The 19,096-nt window shown below is 38.4% G+C and overlaps 1 protein-coding gene across 19 annotated transcripts in view; it reads right to left on the bottom strand.

Annotated features, from left to right (window-relative positions):
- The window catches only part of ncam1b (neural cell adhesion molecule 1b), a 126,439-nt gene that overhangs the window by 4,074 nt on the left and 103,269 nt on the right, over positions 1 to 19,096 (bottom strand). For 4 of the 19 annotated variants that reach the window (XM_038303413.1, XM_038303416.1, XM_038303415.1 and 1 more), the window contains 10 exons: positions 16,897 to 17,067; positions 15,866 to 15,994; positions 13,553 to 13,567; positions 13,121 to 13,153; positions 11,868 to 11,870; positions 8,219 to 8,343; positions 7,730 to 7,910; positions 2,686 to 2,884; positions 2,073 to 2,189; positions 279 to 1,322 (listed from right to left, as the gene is read on the bottom strand). In XM_038303413.1, the coding sequence (XP_038159341.1) occupies positions 279 to 1,322; positions 2,073 to 2,189; positions 2,686 to 2,884; positions 7,730 to 7,910; positions 8,219 to 8,343; positions 11,868 to 11,870; positions 13,121 to 13,153; positions 13,553 to 13,567; positions 15,866 to 15,994; positions 16,897 to 17,067 (2,017 nt within the window). Of the gene's footprint in view, positions 1 to 250; positions 1,323 to 2,072; positions 2,190 to 2,685; positions 2,885 to 4,948; positions 6,166 to 7,729; positions 7,911 to 8,218; positions 8,344 to 11,867; positions 11,871 to 13,120; positions 13,154 to 13,552; positions 13,568 to 15,865; positions 15,995 to 16,896; positions 17,068 to 19,096 lie in introns of those variants that run through there. The other 15 variants (XM_038303417.1, XM_038303420.1, XM_038303424.1 and 12 more) reach the window with 9 other exon arrangements.

Here is a 19,096-nt window from a genome sequence, read left to right as displayed (position 1 = left end):
AACTGTGTTTTTATAGAGATTGGATTTAGATATTTTTCAGACGTAAACATAAATAACTGTCACACACAAGCAATAAAATTCAACCCATCAGATCACTTCTATCTATAACATTCCACTAGAAAGATTCACCCCAATGTCATTACCACAGTTTACCATTACAATATTTGATATTGTGTGGTCAATGGCAAGATGCGGTGGTGAATGAATGGGCATACAAGTTACACAAACTTTCACACCAACACACACGCACACAGATAAACCTCTAGAGGGAGCCGTACTCATCGTTGACAGGAGGAGCGGTCTTGAGGGTCTCTGAAGCCTCCAGAACAGGGCCTGAGGGAGGGAAGCCTGCTTGGTGTCCGCTGGGCAGAGAGGGGGCAGCGGATGGGCTCTCTAAGCTTATGAGGTCTGAGAGGGGCCGTGAGGGTCTTCCTGTGCCATTTCTCAGCTCTAACTCTAAATCTGCGTTTTTGTGCCCTGTGTTTGGAGCTGTTAATTCATAAAGCTCGGACCCCGGCGTGAGGAGGTCATTGGGAACCGTTGAATTAATCAGAGTGATGGGTAAAGGCGAGGGGACGTCTGCCAATAGGGAGGCAGGGTTTTCAGCGTGTGGATCTTCAACATCATCTGGGATATCTGCAGGAGTTTTACTCGGAGCGGGTTTTGATGTGGGGATGTTATTATCAGTAGGTCTATCTGTATTAAAAGCAGAATAGCTGTATGCAGTGGAATCTGGAACACCAGGTTTAGGTTTTGGTTCTGGAAGAGAATTAGAAGCAGATTGCTGTGGCGTTTCTTTGTTTAAGGCGACTGTGTTTGGCTGTGGAGTGGGCTTAGTGACCGGAGGGCTCGGAGCAGGCTTCTTGGTGTCTGGAGTGGGAGGAGAAGACGTAGCAAGAGGGGAAACTGGTGGGCTATTTTTAGCGTTGAGAGCAGCAAGTTTAGGAGAGTGTCTGCGCTTTGGCGGTATCGGTGTTCCAGATTTTTGAGGTCTGTTCTGTTCAGGGGTAAGAGAAGGATTGTTAGTCTTTTCTTTATCTTCTGGGGTCTTAATCCCCTCCCTTTCAAGCAAAGGCCCCATTTTCGCTTCTACGACAGTTGAGGAGAAGACGGGGGTCGGCGGGGCAGTGTTCGACTCCGGGGTCGGAGCTGGCGCTGTTAGAGGGGTGGGCGAGGGCTCGTTGGCCAGGGTGGACAGGCTGCAAGTGAGTGTGGTGGTCTCGCTAGAGGGGCTTTCCTGAGCAGGATCAACTGTTGCGGTGGCTGTGTCAGAGTTGGTGGCTATCGAGGAGGGGGTGTCCAGTGCCAGAGAAGCCACCAGCCTGAGAGAGCAGGGAGAGAACAGAGACACACAGACTAGACACCAGGGTGACTGTGACAGAGGAGGGGTGACCCGAACGAGAGCATGCAGAGGGATTAGTTGGCTTCAGAAATTCACAAAAACACACAAAAGCAACTAAAAATAGCAACTATAAAGCTTAAGAAGAAAAAGAAAAAAAAAGGGCATCATGCTGTGAGTGAACATTAAAGGATACATCCCATACACACACCAACATGGAGTACACTGACTAATAAACTAATGGACTTCAAAAACCACCAGCTTCCTCGAGAAACTACAGCACCACATGGAATCACCTATACGGGTTAAACAGTACCAGTGACAATCTTATCCTGCCTTTTTCTGTAGTTTTTTTTTTCTTTTCAGACTTCTGATATGAGATGACTTGCTGAGGCTGTTAAATGGTTTTATGAATTGACCACAGTTAGGAGGAGCAAATCCTTTGGTGTCTTTTACTGGTATTGCTTCAACCATTATGTAATGAGACAGAAAATCTCCACATCTGGAGCAGAAACACAAAGTACGGTAATCACCTCTGACTGGGAGAAGGAAAAGAAAAGCAACACAACCCAGTGGACTCCACTCAAGAATGAAGGGAAGGTTTTAACGGATTTAATAGTCAAATTAAGGGTTTGTTAAATAAAACCATTCTTTAAAGTGGAGTGCAATGTTGAACAGCTGAGAAAACCTTTGCGTTAAAAATGCTCAGTGCTATTTGTCTGTTTTGACTCACTCTGGCTTTGTGAGCGGCGTGGTTTCATTGGGCTCCGTCGGTCCAGCTGCGTTGTGATTGGCTGTGCACTCGTCCTCTGTTCTGACTTCCACTATGGGCTCTTTGGACTCATCTTTCCTACAATATGAAGACAGATACATTGGTACTCGGGCAGGAGATGACTGACATCTTATTTTGCAGCCTTAATGCGCTGTAGGAAGATGTGATGAGAGCTGTGATTCCAGGCCTTTCGACCCCATCACTACACACTCTAGGTGAGTCAGTAGTACATACATTCTCATGACACAAGCAGCAATTTCCGGGGGTAGTACAAACCAATTCAACTGAATAGTATTTAAGGGAAAAAAAGTTAAATATCAATGCATTTTTTTTTTCTTTTATTTCATTTTGGTGAGTGCCTATGTTGCTGAAAGCAATTCATTTATTTAATTTTCTTCAATCTGATCAGCAGTAAATTAGAAAAAATAAAATTTGTAGAACAATTAAAAAAAAAATATTACTCTATAACTATAAGTACAAAACCAAAAGAAGGTACAAAAAAACATGCTCATTTATATAATATAGAATAATACAAGTTAGCAAAATGAACTGGAATGTTATCTTTCATACTCACACAAAAGCAGCTTTTCCTTCCTCCAAAGTGTGCCCTTTAGTCCCTGTGCCTGATTTTCCACAGAGGCACATGATAAGGCCACATTTGTTGACAAAATAACAAGTGACATCCACTGCTAGCAGCAGGAGTATAAATACTACAACTAGGATTCCTGCCCAGAGCATGATGTTCATGGAGAAAGGTCCATCATCACCCAAATCTGCCAGACAAAAGACGAAACACAATGAAATACAAATACAAAAAACTGGAGCCCGACTCAGTTATGATAGATTAATTAGAGCTAAAATTCTACAGGAACTTTAATAAAAATAGAAAACGTACCTGCAGCAAAGTATTAACTGATAATCGGGTCGTCTTGAATTGATTTTAGACATACAAGTCGTCAGTTTGTGTGTTAGTGGTGCTTATTAAGATGAATGTTGAGAATTTTACACCAAAGAAAATGTTTTTATGTAAAAAAAAAAAAAAAAAAAAAAAAAAATGTAAGTTTATCTATTTTCAACCTATTTATTTCATATTAGAAAAACAGAGTTTACAGTGTTTTGTAGGTTACATGCAGGGTAACATTTTCCGAAAATATAACAACAAAAACTGAATTCTTTATTCTTTTCCTTAAACTATCCTTAGTTGTAACAGAATTCCTATACAGTATTTAAATATTTACATCAATCAGCCATAACATTATGACTACTTACAAACAGCCACTAACACTCCTAACATTACACATTGCTTTGCTTGGACAGACCTGCATTCAGACACACAAACTTGTTATTTTGATACCTGGAATAATTTTTTTTTTTTTTTTTACAGACAGCTGAATGTTTTATATGACTGGGATTTGGATTATTGGCTGAATTAGGCAAGGGTCAGTATGGGATTTGATGACCTTCGGTAAAAACATCAGATTATGATGGGTTTGTCACAAAAAAACATATATTGTAATCAGAAAAGCAAAATTTTTACAGTTGAAATGATAAAACATTGATTAACCTACTACAGTAAGGTTACGTATAATAGCTCCTGTTTATTCAGTCTTTTGAATATTGATACACAGACTTGAACAAATAATAAAGAATAAGCACCTCTTAAATGTTGTAATACTCCTGTGTTTATTGTGCATAATATTATACTTATTGTAAACTTATATTAACTATTTAATTGCTTAACAGACATGCCCCATTCAGTAAAATGTTGTCAACCTAATAACAGTAATACATGGAGAAGTTTAAAGTCCACATCAATGCAATTTTTGCTACCTTTTTTCATGTGGCAATTTATTGACACACTAAAGCAACAGGTGGGGGAGGTGCCAAGCTGTGTTACTCTAAATGTAGAAAGCCATATTAAATCTCCCACTTTCTCTGGTACAATAACATTGTTTTAGGCCAGAGGAGCAGTATTCAAAAATAATTTTGTGTTTCTATCACCCATTAATACCTTCCTTATGTTATTTCTTACCCTTAAAGGGATAGTTCGGGATTTTTGACATGAATCTGTATGGCATCCCCATCACCAGTGTCATGCAATCACACTGACTTACCCCTGGCAGCGTCCTGTGAGCAGAGTTCTCGTCCAGCTTTGGTCAAGCCGAAAGTAGTCAAGCAGGTTTGCTAGACCCAGCGAAATAAAACGTTTCTCTTCCCAAAACATTATGTGTTCAAAAGAGTGATATTTTTGCATCCCAAAAACATTGTAGTGGAAAAAGTCACACGTCGTTATCACTTTGTCCTATTTTCTCTCTGTTCGTATCAGTGCGCGCCGTCATTCTGACAGCGAGCTCAACAACAGCCAGATGCATGTCTCGCTCCGCCTATCTCCTAGCTAGGCGGAGCGAGACATGCATCTGGCTGTTGTCAGGTTAGTAGGCCCTAGCTGTCAGGTCATGGTGTCGCGCGCACTGATACGAACAGAGAGAAAATAGGACCAAGTGATAACGACGTGTGACTTTTTCCACTACAATGTTTTTGGGATGCAAAAATATCGCTCTTTTGAACACATAATGTTTTGGGAAGAGAAACGTTTTATTTCGCTGGGTCTAGCAAACCTGCCGGACTACTTTCGGCTTGACCAAAGCTGGACGAGAACTCTGCTCACAGGATGCTGCCAGGGGTAAGTCAGTGTGATTGCATGACACTGGTGATGGGGATGCCATACGGATTCATGTCAAAAATCCCGAACTATCCCTTTAAGTGACGTTTCAGAGCTCTAGTTCAGATTAAAATTTTACTTAGTACAAACATGTTAATTAACAGTTGTTGATTTGTTTTTTTTGTTTATCAATCATTTGTCAAATACTTACAGGCTTTTTGTTTGGTTGATTCGAACACGGTTGGTAAAAAAATGGGTGTTGATGTATCACTTTGTGTAAGAATAATACATAATTTGTTGCCTGTGAAACATATTTTAATGCATATCCTTCTCTAATGAACAAACAGACCCATGCCTAAAGTTAATAAGTCCGCTAGGTTACAAAAGATAGAGTGCTGTAAAAAAGTATAGCCTACTTCATGTTGTCATACAGGTTCTGTTTGAGTTGTTTATGGATTCTGCAGGTCTGGCAGTAATCAGGCATTTTTAGGCTAAAATTAATCAAAAACTACTTAATTGCTGGTCTTTTAAGATTAAAATAAAGATGGAAATTTTTTTCCCACTGGATTTTTAGCATTTTACTTTGATGTTCTGAAATACTTAAACGGCAAAAAACAGATACAGCAGAATAAATCTGTTAGGAGGAGGGGGACTTTTTTACAGCACTGTAGCTGAATAAAGCACCTTCCAAATATAAATATATAAAAACATAAAGTCATTGTGTGGACATCAGATTAAAAACATTTGCACAAGAAAACATGTAATAATCTGCACAAAAATAAATGTTCTGTATTTCAGTAAACATTTTGAGAATCTCTGCCAATATAAACAGTTAAAAAGTTTTTTTTTGTTTTTTTCCCAGGGCTATTAGTGTTAATGATCCAAACATTAAGAGACAATTTTATGAACCATGAAGAAATATAATGCAGTGTTTATGTAAACAGAAAGGTTCAGTACTTGGTTTTTACTCGACTCTGTGCTACTTTAAAAAAAAAAACAACTTATATTATAAGTCCACCTCTGTTCATAACTGTAAACTTGCACTTCTCTCTGTTGTCTAGAGCTGACGACTATCTGTGCTAATGCTGAGCAGAGTGAATCTGTGGGAGGCGAAGGTTTTCCACTGCCTTTGGTTCATTAAATCTGTCTGGTCTGTTCTGAAACCACACAACAACCGTTTCTCCACCATGACAGAAACGGATCTGTCATGGAGAAAGTCTGTTATAAGTGGTAAAAAACGTCCAGAGAGAAAGCCAGGCCAGAGAAAAGGCATGCTCTCCTCTACTGTTAAGGTGTAAATCCCAGACGTGAACTATGATAGCAGGAGAACAGCGATGAGGGACGAGATGAGTGATACCAAAGTGCATGTCACGGATGAGCTGCCCTGAGTGGCTGTGGGTTGAGACATCACAAACCAGACCAAAATGCAAACAGGTCAGGACGAAAATGTTCACGTGGGCCCCACCACACGAATATCCAGGATCAGGAGAGAGAGCAGGAACAATGAGCGAGGAGATGAAAACAGAAAAGGAGAATAAAGGGAGGAAATGAAAGCACATAAAGAGGAAAAAAAGAGAAGGGTGGGGAAAACAGAGGAAGAGAGAGAGAGAGTGAAAAAATGCTTCAGGTCTGAAAACCAAAAGTGAAAAATAACAAAAAATAAGAAAACAGATTTCTCGCATTGAGGGAAGAAAAAAAAGGCAGCAACACATCAAAGCAAAAGCACATCACAAAGGGAGAAAAAAAACAACAATCCACACCGTGTTGACTGGATGGTGACTCAGTGGCAGTGAGTGGAAAATGCTTTAGTTTGGGAAATGAATAAAAAAAAAAAGTGAGAGGAAGACATAATGGCCTGTTGCGATACTTCAGCGAAGCACCCGACAGGGTCTAGCACATACAGGCAATTTGACAGGCTGTGTGGGTTTTCTACTGTTAGTAAAATGCCGCTTCAGCTGCAGTTAGGACCTCTCTAGCCGTGTTAATTAGCAGTTATTTAACAGACTCCATTAAAAAAGATACAAACTATTTTATTTACTTGGTTAAAATTATATAGAGGCTACAGGAAGCAATTGATGAAAACATCCTCCGTGAAACACAAACTTAAGCTTATTCAGTCACGCCCAAAAACAGGAAATGAAAATTCTTTTTTTGGCTGACCTATATCAGGGAAGTCTACAGCTGCTGCAAGAAAGCATTCGGCCTTTAAAGTTTACTTTTGGTTTTGTTTTTCTGTTTCATATCATTAAGTAAGTTTTACTGTCAGACAAAGAAACTGAGAGACAAAGGCTGTTAAACCCAACCTGGCCCTGTGTGGTAGTGTGGTGGTCCATGGCTGATGCTGCTTAAACCGCCTAGATAATTCGCCAGGCTTTTTGGGATCATCATTCTGCTATCTAACAGAAAAGTACCAAAAGAAAATTCGGGCTACCAGTTTGTTAAATCAAAATAAAGACTATTTAGGTTATATCATATTATGTTATACAGCAGAACAATGAGCACACCAACAAGTTCACATCCAAAAAGTTCAGTCAAGTCAGAGTTTAGGGTTTAGATGACATGGGTTCACGTTAAATTGACTTTTCATAGTCCGAAACCATCAAATTACTGTAACTAAATTACAGCCATTCAACAAAGTAGCACAAATTTCTTCCGCATGATGTGAAACAATCATGGCCGCCAAGCCTTTGCCCACCACAACCAGTTATCAGGATTAAGGTGAAAATATATTTTCACATAAAGCCAAGTTTTTATGGGAAGATCTATTTAAACTAATTTATTATCAGAAAACTGTTTTTTTAAATCCTTCTGGTTATCTTTGTCTGATATTAAAATCCATTAAAAAAAGAAGAAATCTGTAGGAAAACGTGTTTTTTCACAAAGCTGTATTTTTCTCTCTAGTTAGGGTTTGGATTCACATTATACCTGGACAGAGCCAGGTTTATTAAGAGGTTACCTGGGATGGCCTCTGGCTCTGCAGATGTCCTGAAGGACATGGTGGCAGGTGGGGACTTCCCCTTCTGGTTCTCAGCCACCACATACACATCATAGTCTGTGTCCCACTCTAATCCCTGCAGGATGACGTAATCACTGCCACTGGGCATCCGGATTTCGGGCTTCCACACTGATGCCTGGATCTAAGGACAAAGATCAATATAACCTAAACACTATCAAAGTAGATGATGAGTATTGCTCATAGCTGGTGCATTTGCAATCGTCAGGTAAAATCTCACTAAAAAAGAAAAGGCTGTTGCTTTGAAAGTTGGGATTAAGTATTACCTAGGATATATAATGGGGAAGAGCCAGTATGAATGGATTCTATCTTAAAGGCATAATTGTTAATATGAATAACATTGCCTATTTCAATGTGATCTATGTTAAACCTGAAATGAGGCTAGGCTTTTTCAAAGCTTATAAATTTAACATAACTAAATAGTTAACTCACTGGTTTGTAGCGGATCAGGTAATGCAGGATGGGAGATCCGCCATCATCCTGCTTAATCCAGCTGACTTTGAGGGAGTTACCTTTAGGCTGCAGTGATCCCTCAAGTTTAGGAGGGTTTGGATTTCCTAAAGGCACACACATACACACATGCACAAAAATAAATAAATAAATAAATAAATAAATAAATAAAAACATATATGAAGTTTGATTTGTAAGAAAGGTCAGAGGTAATTATGTTTGCTGACCACTAAATTAAAGTTTGATACTAGAGACTCTTCCTGCTGTTGTTCTCTTATTCAGTTGACCTTTAATCACTTGTCCCAAGATGCTATGTGTCAAGTCACACTAATTAGCAAATGACCCACAAACACATGCTTATTTGATTCATCCAAGCTGCCTTGTATTGCTGCAGTTGCTGAGTGACAGTCAGCGGTGTAAAGAATGCTAAAGGGACCAGTTGGGATGAAATATCCAGTTTCTTAGGAGTCATAAATTCAGAGCATTTAACATTTTTTGTATGGCTGAACAGTATTTATTTAGATATATGAACATTTTAAGAATTTAAATATGATGCTAGATATTTTAGGTCTTCATATCCTGGTTGTTTAAAATGTTTAAATCTTCAAAAAGACACAAAATACTGTTGCTATAATACAGAATCTATCTCTGCCATATATAGTGCTGCCCAAATTTATTGGCACTTCTGGCAAAGATGTGTGAAAATCTTTCAAAACTTTTTTTTTTATCTTTTTTTTCACTAATATAATTTAACAAAAACTAAAAATGTCTTCCAAAGAGCTGTTTGGCATGAAGATAGGTTGTTATGGAGGCATATTTCTCCCAAGATGCAACTCTTTGCTGTATGTCTCCAAATAGTTATAGCCTCCCTTACTATCCAGCTCAATGCAAGAAAAAACCTGTCATTGTCCAACTTAATACAAGGTGGTTGAAAACAACATTTATTCACCTTGGAAAATAAATCACTGTAGCTATATCTATTTTAAAGGGATTTCATAGCTGTAACAATAAAGTCAATGGTGATTAAAACAAACAATATAATAATGGTGTTAACAACTCCCCTCCATTAAATAAAGGAACTTGAATTTTAAAAGGTTAGATTCTTATAAATGTGCCAATATAATTAAAAACACAGAAAATGCTTTGGTTAAAACAGCTTGGAAAAATGTGGAGATCAGTGTCAGCTAGTTGCTGATTATGCAAAAGATCTAAATTAGGCAACTTTGTGATGAGCTAAACACTTGACTTATTGAAAGCTCTTGCAGGGGCCCTTTAAGATAATCTCATAAAACATTGCTTTCAAGATCCTTTAAATTTAAAAAATGTATAATTGTTTTGAACTACCCGATCTCAGATAAAAGTTAATGACACTGCCAAAATCTTCTTTGTACTTTTTAGAGAGCAAATGTTTAACTAATAATCTAAACAGTTCTCTTAATTCCAAAAGTTACAGCCTAACTAAATTGGTCATTTTCTACATGAAAATCAATCCATCTCTGTAACCCAAATCATTTTGTTCAACTTAATAATAAAGCTTTTCACCTAGGTTAATCTTAACAGCTGTCATATTATTGCATCTAAAATTCAGATCAAGTTAGTGAATCTAACTGTAGTGAATGAATCTTAGAGGGTTAATGTGGAAACAACAATATGGAAAATTAATTATCAAATTATTGGACCAGTTTGAATGAAAACCAGAGAGAAAGGGATGACAGCAGGATTATATATAGTGGATTAAAATGAACAATGATTCTTTGTAATTATGAAAAAGATATTTCATTACATACTTGATTTACTGTAATCCGTACGACTGACAAAGAGCTACCATCCCTCATGTGGCAGACTATCAATAGTAGTACAGCACCATTAAGAGCTCTGGTTTTCCCTCAGTTTTTTCTTTCTCAAGATTCCCACATTGATTAATGTATTAGATGTGAGAGTAAAAACACAAAATGAGTTTTTTTAATTTTCTTATTCATCAGCGGAGATTAGGAACTACAGGTGCTGGTCATAAAATTAGAATATCATGAAAAAGTAGATTGATTTCAGTAATTCCATTTAAAAAGTGAAACTTGTATATTATATTCATACATTACATACAAACTCATATATTTCAGATGTTTATTTTGTTTAATTTTGATGATTACAAATGACAACAAATGAAAATCTCAAATTAATCATATCAGAAAATTAGAATATTACTGAAGACCAATAAAACCAAAGGATTTATAGAAATGTTGGCCAACTGAAAAGTATGAACATGAAAAGTATGAGCATGTACAGCACTCAGTATTTAGTTGGGCCTCCTTTGGCCTGTATTACTGCAGCAATGCGGCGTGGCATGGAGTCGATCAGTCTGTGGCACTGCTCAGGTGTTATGATAGCCCAGGTTGCTCTAATAGTGGCTTTTAGCTCTTCTGAATTGTTGGGTCTGGTGTATTGCATCTTCTTCTTCACAATACCCCATAGATTTTCTATGGGGTTAAGGTCAGGAGAGTTTGCTGGCCAATTAAGAACAGGGATACCATGGTCCTTCAACCAGGTACTGGTAGCTTTGGCACTGTGTGCAGGTGCCAAGTCCTGTTGGAAAATGAAATCTGCATCTCCAAAAAGTTGGTCAGCTGCAGGAAGCATGAAGTGCTCTAAAACTTCCTGGTATGTGGCTGCGTTGACCCTGGACCTCAGAAAACACAATGGACCAACACCAGCAGATGACATGGCACCCCAAACCATCACTGACTGTGGAAACTTTACACTGGACTTCAAGCAACGTGGATGAAGTGCCTCTCTTCTTTTCCTCCAGACTCTGGGACCTTGATTTCCAAAGGAAATGCAAAATTTACTTTCATCAGAGAACATGACTTTGGACCACTCACCAGCAGTCCAGTCCTGTTTCTCTTTAGACGCTTCTGACGCTGTCTGTGGTTCAAGAGTGGCTTGACACAAGGAATGCGACAGCAGAAACCCATGTCTTTCATACGTCTGTGTGTGGTGGTTCTTGAAGCACTCACTCCAGCTGCAGTCCACTCTTTGTGAATCTCCCCCACATTTTTGAAGGGGTTTTGTTTCACAATCCTCTCCAGGGTGCGGTTATCTCTCTTGCTTGTACACTTTTTTCGACCACATCTTTTCCTTCCCTTCGCCTCTCTATTAATGTGCTTGGACACTGAGCTCTGTGAACAGCCAGCCTCTTTAGCGATGACCTTTTGTGTCTTGCCCTCCTTGTGCAAGGTGTCGATGGTCGTCTTTTGGACAACTGTCAAGTCAGCAGTCTTCCCCATGATTGTGTAGCCTATAGAACTAGACTGAAAGACCATTTAAAGGCTTTTGCAGGTGGTTTGAGTTAATTAGCTGATTAGAGTGTGGCACCAGGGGCCATCAATTTTGAACCTTTTCACAATATTCTAATTTTCTGATATGATGAATTTGAGATTTTCATTTGTTGTCATTTGTAATCATCAAAATTAAACAAAATAAACATCTGAAATATATGAGTTTGTATGTAATGTATGAATATAATATACAAGTTTCACTTTTTAAATGGAATTACTGAAATCAATCTACTTTTTCATGATATTCTAATTTTATGACCAGCACCTGTATCATCCAAGAAAACTTCAGGCTAAGTTACCTTCTGCAGAGTTGAAGAAATCATCACCACCATGCAAGTCAAATGACAGGTACAGGCACATGAAATGACATGTGAGTAATTCAACTATTAAAAGGACACACTTCAAAGTCATACATTGCCTTACAAAAATGGTCAGAGCTATTTCTTCATAATTTGTCAAATTACCAACCAGTAACTTATAAATATTCTATTTGACACAGTAAAGAATAGGCAGGAAGTGGAACCGTAGTGTGGCATGCATTTCCCTTCACTGGCATGAAATCCAGTGAAACCCCCATCAAACGCTACATATGTCTTACAACTTGAATGGATATATGTGTTACAATGACTTTCACATTAGCATGTTATTTGTAAAGATACATGGGTAAAATATTCCCTTAAAGACTAATTTCAGTAAAAGGAGATTTCCACAAACTCAGGTTGATTACAAATACACACAAAAAAAATGTTTATTTCATTAAACAACAACTATAAAATCTATTTTTCACTAAATTTACACTTTTCTGCAGCCAATTGTTCATTTATTTCATAACGTCTGAATACAACACAAGGTTCTTTGTGGTGGTAAGATGACAACCAAATACAAAACAGCTCTGAAAACCTTTGCAGGTCTTTGCAGCAGATGACAAAATAGAGGTAAAAGTAAAGAAGAGAAAAAACTAGGTGACCCTAAGACAAACTAAACAGACTAAATAACAGCAAAGCTATAAACATTCTGCTAAAATGCACTTTAATTCCTCTGTTTGGGTTCTGAATGACAGAAGTGCAACAGACATCAAACAACTTTACATCCTGATTTAGCAGAATTAATCCTTCACAAGGCAGCAGATTAATCAATGCTGATGGGCCTAATCCAAATGCAAATATTCCCAAAACTTATCCCCAAAGCAGCTGAAACCAGGGGCAAAAATGTGCAGCTTTTGAAATATAGATATTTCCCGTTAATTCATCAGAGTTTTACAAAGCCAATTAGTTTGCAAGCTCCAAACCAGAATTACATTATTATTCATATTTGGATATATCAGATAAAACTCATGGGATGAAAGTAAAATAAAATCTGTTCATGTCCCACAGAGGAGTTTGCAGTGAAAATGGGGACATGTGAGGTCACAGATGCAGGAGGAGCTTATCAGCTTCTGCAATGCCCTAAAGTTACTACAAATGTTTCTAATCAGCAGGAGGGGGACTAGGTTCTCCTCTAAGGAGAAAGAAACAGCTACAGCTACTTCTATCATCACCACTACTAAACAAACCTGTGCTGTCAGTGAAAAAATGAAAAAGGTCGTCTAGAGACAGGATAAAACAAAAAAAGTAATCAAAATCAGTTTTCTACACAAATAACCACCTGAATCTAAACAATATGAACTTATTGAAAATATGCGAAGTCTAATTTCTGGCAGTTTGCCAAAAAAGGGTAGCATTAAAAGAAGTGGATTCCTTTTCCTTTTACAAAAATAAACTCAACTCTAAATTGTATCGTATTATCAGAAAATATGTTTTAAATTGATTTTATGTAAATTAGAGGAATACTACAAATGCAATCACCAATAAAGCATATAGGTTTATTTCAATAAACATTTACTACAAAACAGAGCAAATGGTTTTTATTTGATTGTCCCTGGAATGAAGATTAACTAGAGCTAAAACTAAACCTAAATCTGAATAAAGACGGATGGATCACTTACTTCTGCTAATGGGGGCTGAAGAACATAACAGAGAAAATGAACAAATGGATATAAAAATTAGTGATTTCAAAAAAAGGAAATGAAAGAAACACAGCATGGAGCCATACCTCTCACCAACCAACAGAGGGCGGTAAACACTAAAGCATGGGATCTGGATTCAATGCATGTCAAAGCCACACCAATAAGCATAACATGATAGCTAACAAATAAAGTCATCAGGTATAGGATAACGTATAAAAAAGAGAAGGTATAACATCACAACTTATATTTTATTTGTAAAATACTTCAACATAGTATAACTGGTTACTTTTGATGCTACTTTTCATAAACTTTGCACACTAGTGACACAACCTGTAGTATCAGCATCTGTACCAGCAGAGGAACAACAGATTCAGAGCTAAAACCAACCATCCAAACCCTAAACACACAAATCTACACACCTGAAAAAATTCATCTCTCAGATCCAGTGTAGAGCACTGAAAAGCCTTCTACAGGTGTATCCCAATAAATAAGCAGACCATGTAAACGTTTTTTTGGACAAATGCAAATCCTCAAAGGAAAAATTCTATTTTAATTTCGACTTCCTGGTTGTACTTTTACTGGATATTATCATTGTTCAATTAGAGCTAATGAAAGAAAATACACTAGTCATAGTTGTAATTTTACCAATATAAATGTTTTTATAATTATGTGCATGCCCTGTTAAGTTCTGCACCTTTTTGCATGATTTACTGCATCAAAGCATCTACTGTTTGGTCAGTTTGTCAGACTTTTTATTTTTTTAAAGGGAATATTGCTATAGACTATACATTTGAAAAAACCCAGGGGACCAACACCATTAGATGACAGGCCTCCATAATCATCACTTATTGGAAACATAATACTGGACGTTAAGCAACATGGACTCCGTCCTTATTATATTCCTTGTCCAGATGTTGGACAAAGCAAAATTATATTACATTTAAAAATAGGACCACTAAACCAAAATCCAGTTATTTTTTCCCTTAACACCAGAATAAAACGATTGGGATGTTGCATTTAGGTTAGGAGTGGCTTAACACATGAATAAACCTGTGCTCTTTGACCTCTGATCCTAAATCTGAAACACTTCTTCCTTCCACTTGCGTTTCCAGCATTGTGTAGGATAAAGTCCTCTGTGAGAAGCTAGCTTGTTAAGCAATTAGCCTCTGTGACCTATCTATGTTGTGGAGTTTTTCACTTGCCAGGTTGCCAAGTCAGCCGTTTCCCCCATCAATGTTTAGAGTGTTGCATTACACTTCAGCTTCAGTCTTAATATATTGTAGTATATTCAAACTTTTAGAGAAATCAGAGGCGCAGTGGGTAGCAGTGCTGCCTTGCAGCAGGAATGTTCTAGGTTCGATTCCCGGACCGGGTTCTTTCTGCATGGAGTTTGCATGTTCTCCCTGAGCATGCATGGATTCTCTCTGGGTACTCCAGCTTCCTCCCACAGTCCAAAAACATTATAATTGGCTTCTCAAAATTCTCCTTAGGTGTGAGTGTGTGTGTGAATGGTTGTTTGTCCTTTTTGTCTCTGTGATGGACTGGTGACCTGTCCAGAGTGTAACCTTCCTTTTCGCCTAATGATAGCTGGAGATAGGCACCAGCACCTATCTCGACCCAATAGGGATAAGTGTAATCGAAAATTGATGGATGGATGGATAGCTGCAAGCGACAATCATCATGATGCAAACTGATAAAGCCTTAGATATATGAACTGGGTGTGATAATCCTTTAAAAAATACAAGTTTCAACTTTTGAATGAATCTACTAAAACAGATCAACTTTTCACTTCAGTAAATCCTTCCCAGACTGGTAAGAAATGTTTGAATGCCAAAATATCTTCAGTACTATGCTACTGGTTGGGCTTCAGTCGCTGTGTGGTGCATTAAAGAGGAGGGAAATCAAATCCTATTGTTATAAACTGGACAATAATTTATGTGAAAATACTACTTTGGTAAGCAACTATGCTTTCTGACAAATTCATCAAGGAATTATCGGAGTAATAAATATATAAGGATGGTTTTAAATAACTGCTTTATGATTTCCTAGATGATTACATGTTCCTGTGGAGAAGTAAAAATGACAAATACAGCAGCTGACAAAATTCCTGCAGACATGTTGAGAAGGAAGGACTGCAAATGTCTTTTAAATTAAACCTTTTTATAAGTTAAACTGTCCAAACATCTCTGACACCAGCCAATAATGTGTTTATATAAATCCTCTGCAGGTTATAGGTTTAAAAAACTAAAAGTGGATAAAAGCTTTACACTGTGTTGTAAACTGTGCACTTACGAACAGGCTCCGTCTTGAAGAACTGGACAGGGCTGCTCTCTCCTTCACCCTTGCCATTAATGGCTGAAAGCTTCACCTCGTAGCGGCTCTCTGGCTTCAGGCCCGTAATTGTCACTTCATTGATGAATCCTGTTACATTATCAAAGACGGTGCAATTTCTGTTGAGAACACCTTGATAATTTTGATGAGCACAACAATAAAGAAAATCCCCTGTTCCAACAATACATGCATAATGAATTGGCACAGAGGCAGATACTGATTAGTTGGATTCTCATTTCTACCTAAAAAAAAAACATTTAAACAACTGATTGATCCGTTTCCAGATACACCCTATATGAAAACAAGAATAATAGTGACAATGGCCTAATACTCCACAATCAAGCAAAGAATTCATTTGTCAAGTAATTGATTATCATAAGAGCTAAAATATATGCAATTAATACAGAAATTACCAAATTCTATTTCATCTTTCAGATGTTTCTTTAACACACGCATCGAATTTGAGTAAAAGGTTATTATGTTTCAAATTATGATAAACAATAATTATTTCAATATTAAGATATTTAACACAGAAATACTATACTACAATACTAAACCATACTCAGTTACAATGTGTAATTTCTTTTTTCAAATTCTTCCATTTTTAAGTATTTATCGATCTAACGAATTGTGACCCAATAACATTGAGCAATGCAGTGTTTTTTTCTGAACTCATTCACTTTAAAACATTTCACTTATTTTACATTCAGCAATAGAGCTTTACTGTGATGATTTATTCGGCAACTATAGACATAACTGTTAGATAATTGCACAATTTGGTCTAATTTCTGCAGAATTCTAATTAAACCTTGAAGTGGTTTATTACGGTAAAAGTATAAGGTCTGTATTGTTTTTTTAATCCATTTATTGAGAGGAACTAACTTTTTTTTATTTTTTTTATTTCACCAGTTTTTTAAGTTTGACAAAATATTGACAAAGGAACATAAAACCTATTCTAATACTATTAGGTCTGTTTTTAAATGTGCTTTTACCATCTGTGACCTCGTAGACCTTCTGAATCCAACTGCCCCTGCCCTGCATCCTCCACTGAGCTCTGTACTTCAGAACAGGAACGCCTCCGAGAGATTCTGGCTCCCCAAACTGGATCAGAGCAGTGGTGGAGAAAGGCCTCACCTCATTGAATACTACAGCTGATGGAACCTCTGTAAAATGATAAAAAATATATTGCTTTAGCCACAGAAACCACAAGATTTTACCCTCTCAGCTCTTTTAGTACCTGTTCTTCCATTACAGTGAGAAACGGAGCTCTTTAAAGGTGGGGTGAAGAGTTAATTAATAAAAGGAATAGAGCTTTCATTTTTTCACAGCAAGGAGTTGAGGGTTATAATAAATAAATGGCAAAACATTTGATCATATAGTTCAGTGAAATCAGAGAACGCGCTATTGCAACTGCCTTAGCAACCGAATGATTCACAATACCAGCTTTATACCAGGACATTGCTCTTGTCTGGCAGAAGTTAGAGGCCGTGTTTTGGTTTTGATAGATGAATTTCGGCTGTAATCTGTAATGACATGGAGAAGTTTAGCACTTCATTGTTCACAATAGGGTAGTGGGCTCTTTGAGAGGCCTAAAAAGAAGTTTGGAGGACGGATTTGGACAAGAAGACAATTCAGCATCTGACGGGAAGAGAGATGCAGTTGCAAATCTATTTGGGGGAAATGCAAAATAAAATCTCTAAATCCCAAGGGAACAGTCAGTTTTGCCGCTTTTGAATTTACACAGTGCATACATTATATATATAAAAAAAAAAAAAAACTGTTTTCTCACCCCTCGTGGGGTGGTATGTGTCATCCTCAAGCTCGGGTCCTCTACCAGAGGCCTGGGAGTTTGAGGGTTCTGCGCAGTATCTTAGCTGTTCCTAGGACTGCGTTGTTCTGGACAGAGACCTCTGATGTTTTACCTGGAATCTGCTGTAGCCACTCTCCCAGTTTGGGGGTCACAGCCCCCAGTGCTCCAATTACCACTGGCACCACTGCTGCTCTTACTTTCCACATCTTTTCTAGCTCCTCCTTCAGTCCTTGGTATTTCTCAAGCTTCTCGTGTTCTTTCTTCTTGATGTTGCTGTCGCTTGGGATTGCCACATCTATCACTACTGCCTTCTTCTGCTGTTTGTCGATCAACACGATGTCTGGTTGGTTAGCCATCACCTGTTTGTCAGTCTGGATCTTGAAGTCCCATAGGATCTTAGCTCGGTCATTCTCAACTACCTTAGGAGGTGTCTTCCATTTTGACCTTGGGACTTCCAGCCCATACTCATGGCAGATGTTCCTGTACACTATGACAGCTACCTGGTTGTGGCGTTCCATGTATGCACTTCCTGCCTGCATTTTACACCCCGCTGTTATGTGCTGTATTGTTTCAGGGGCATCTTTGCACAGTCTGCATCGGGGGTCCTGCCTGGTGTGGTAGACCCCGGCCTCTATTGATCTTGTACTGAGTGCCTGTTCTTGTGCTGCCATGATTAGTGCCTCTGTGCTGTCCTTCAGTCCAGCCTTTTCCAGCCACTGGTAGGATTTTTTGATATCAGCCACTTCTTCTATTTGTCTGTGGTATACGCCGTGCAGCGGCTTGTCCCTCCATGATGGTTCTCCTTCCTCTTTCTTGTCCTCATTTTCGGTTTTCTCCTGCCTGAGGTACTCACCAAGCCATTTGTCTTTGGGGGCCATCTTTCTGATGTACTCCTGGATCTTAGTTGTTTCATCCTGGACAGTGGTCTTGACACTCACTAGCCCTCGGCCTCCCTCGCTACGCTTGGTGTACAGTCTCAGAGTGCTGGATTTGGGGTGGAACCCTCCATGCATTGTGAGGAGCTTTCTCGTCTTGATGTCAGTAGCCTCTATCTCCTCCTTTGGCCAGTTTATTATACCAGTGGGGTATCTGATGACTGGTAGGGCATATGTGTTGATGGCTTGGATCTTGTTTTTCCCATTCAGCTGGCTTTTCAGGACCTGCCTTACTCTTTGTAGGTATTTAGCTGTGGCAGTCTTTCTTGCCATCTCCTCGTGGTTTCCGTTAGCCTGTGGCACCCCAAGGTATTTGTAGCTGTCCTGAACATCTGTTATGTGGCCTTCTGGTAGTTCAACCCCCTCGGTTCTGATCATCTTCCCTCTCTTTGAGACCATGCGACCGCACTTGTCCAGTCCGAATGACATCCCAATGTCGTTGCTGTA

This window comes from Cyprinodon tularosa, unplaced genomic scaffold, assembly GCF_016077235.1.
Source record: "Cyprinodon tularosa strain WSP-4 unplaced genomic scaffold, ASM1607723v1 ctg51, whole genome shotgun sequence".
Lineage (NCBI taxonomy): Eukaryota > Metazoa > Chordata > Actinopteri > Cyprinodontiformes > Cyprinodontidae > Cyprinodon > Cyprinodon tularosa.
This window is presented reverse-complemented; position numbering and strand designations above follow the sequence as displayed.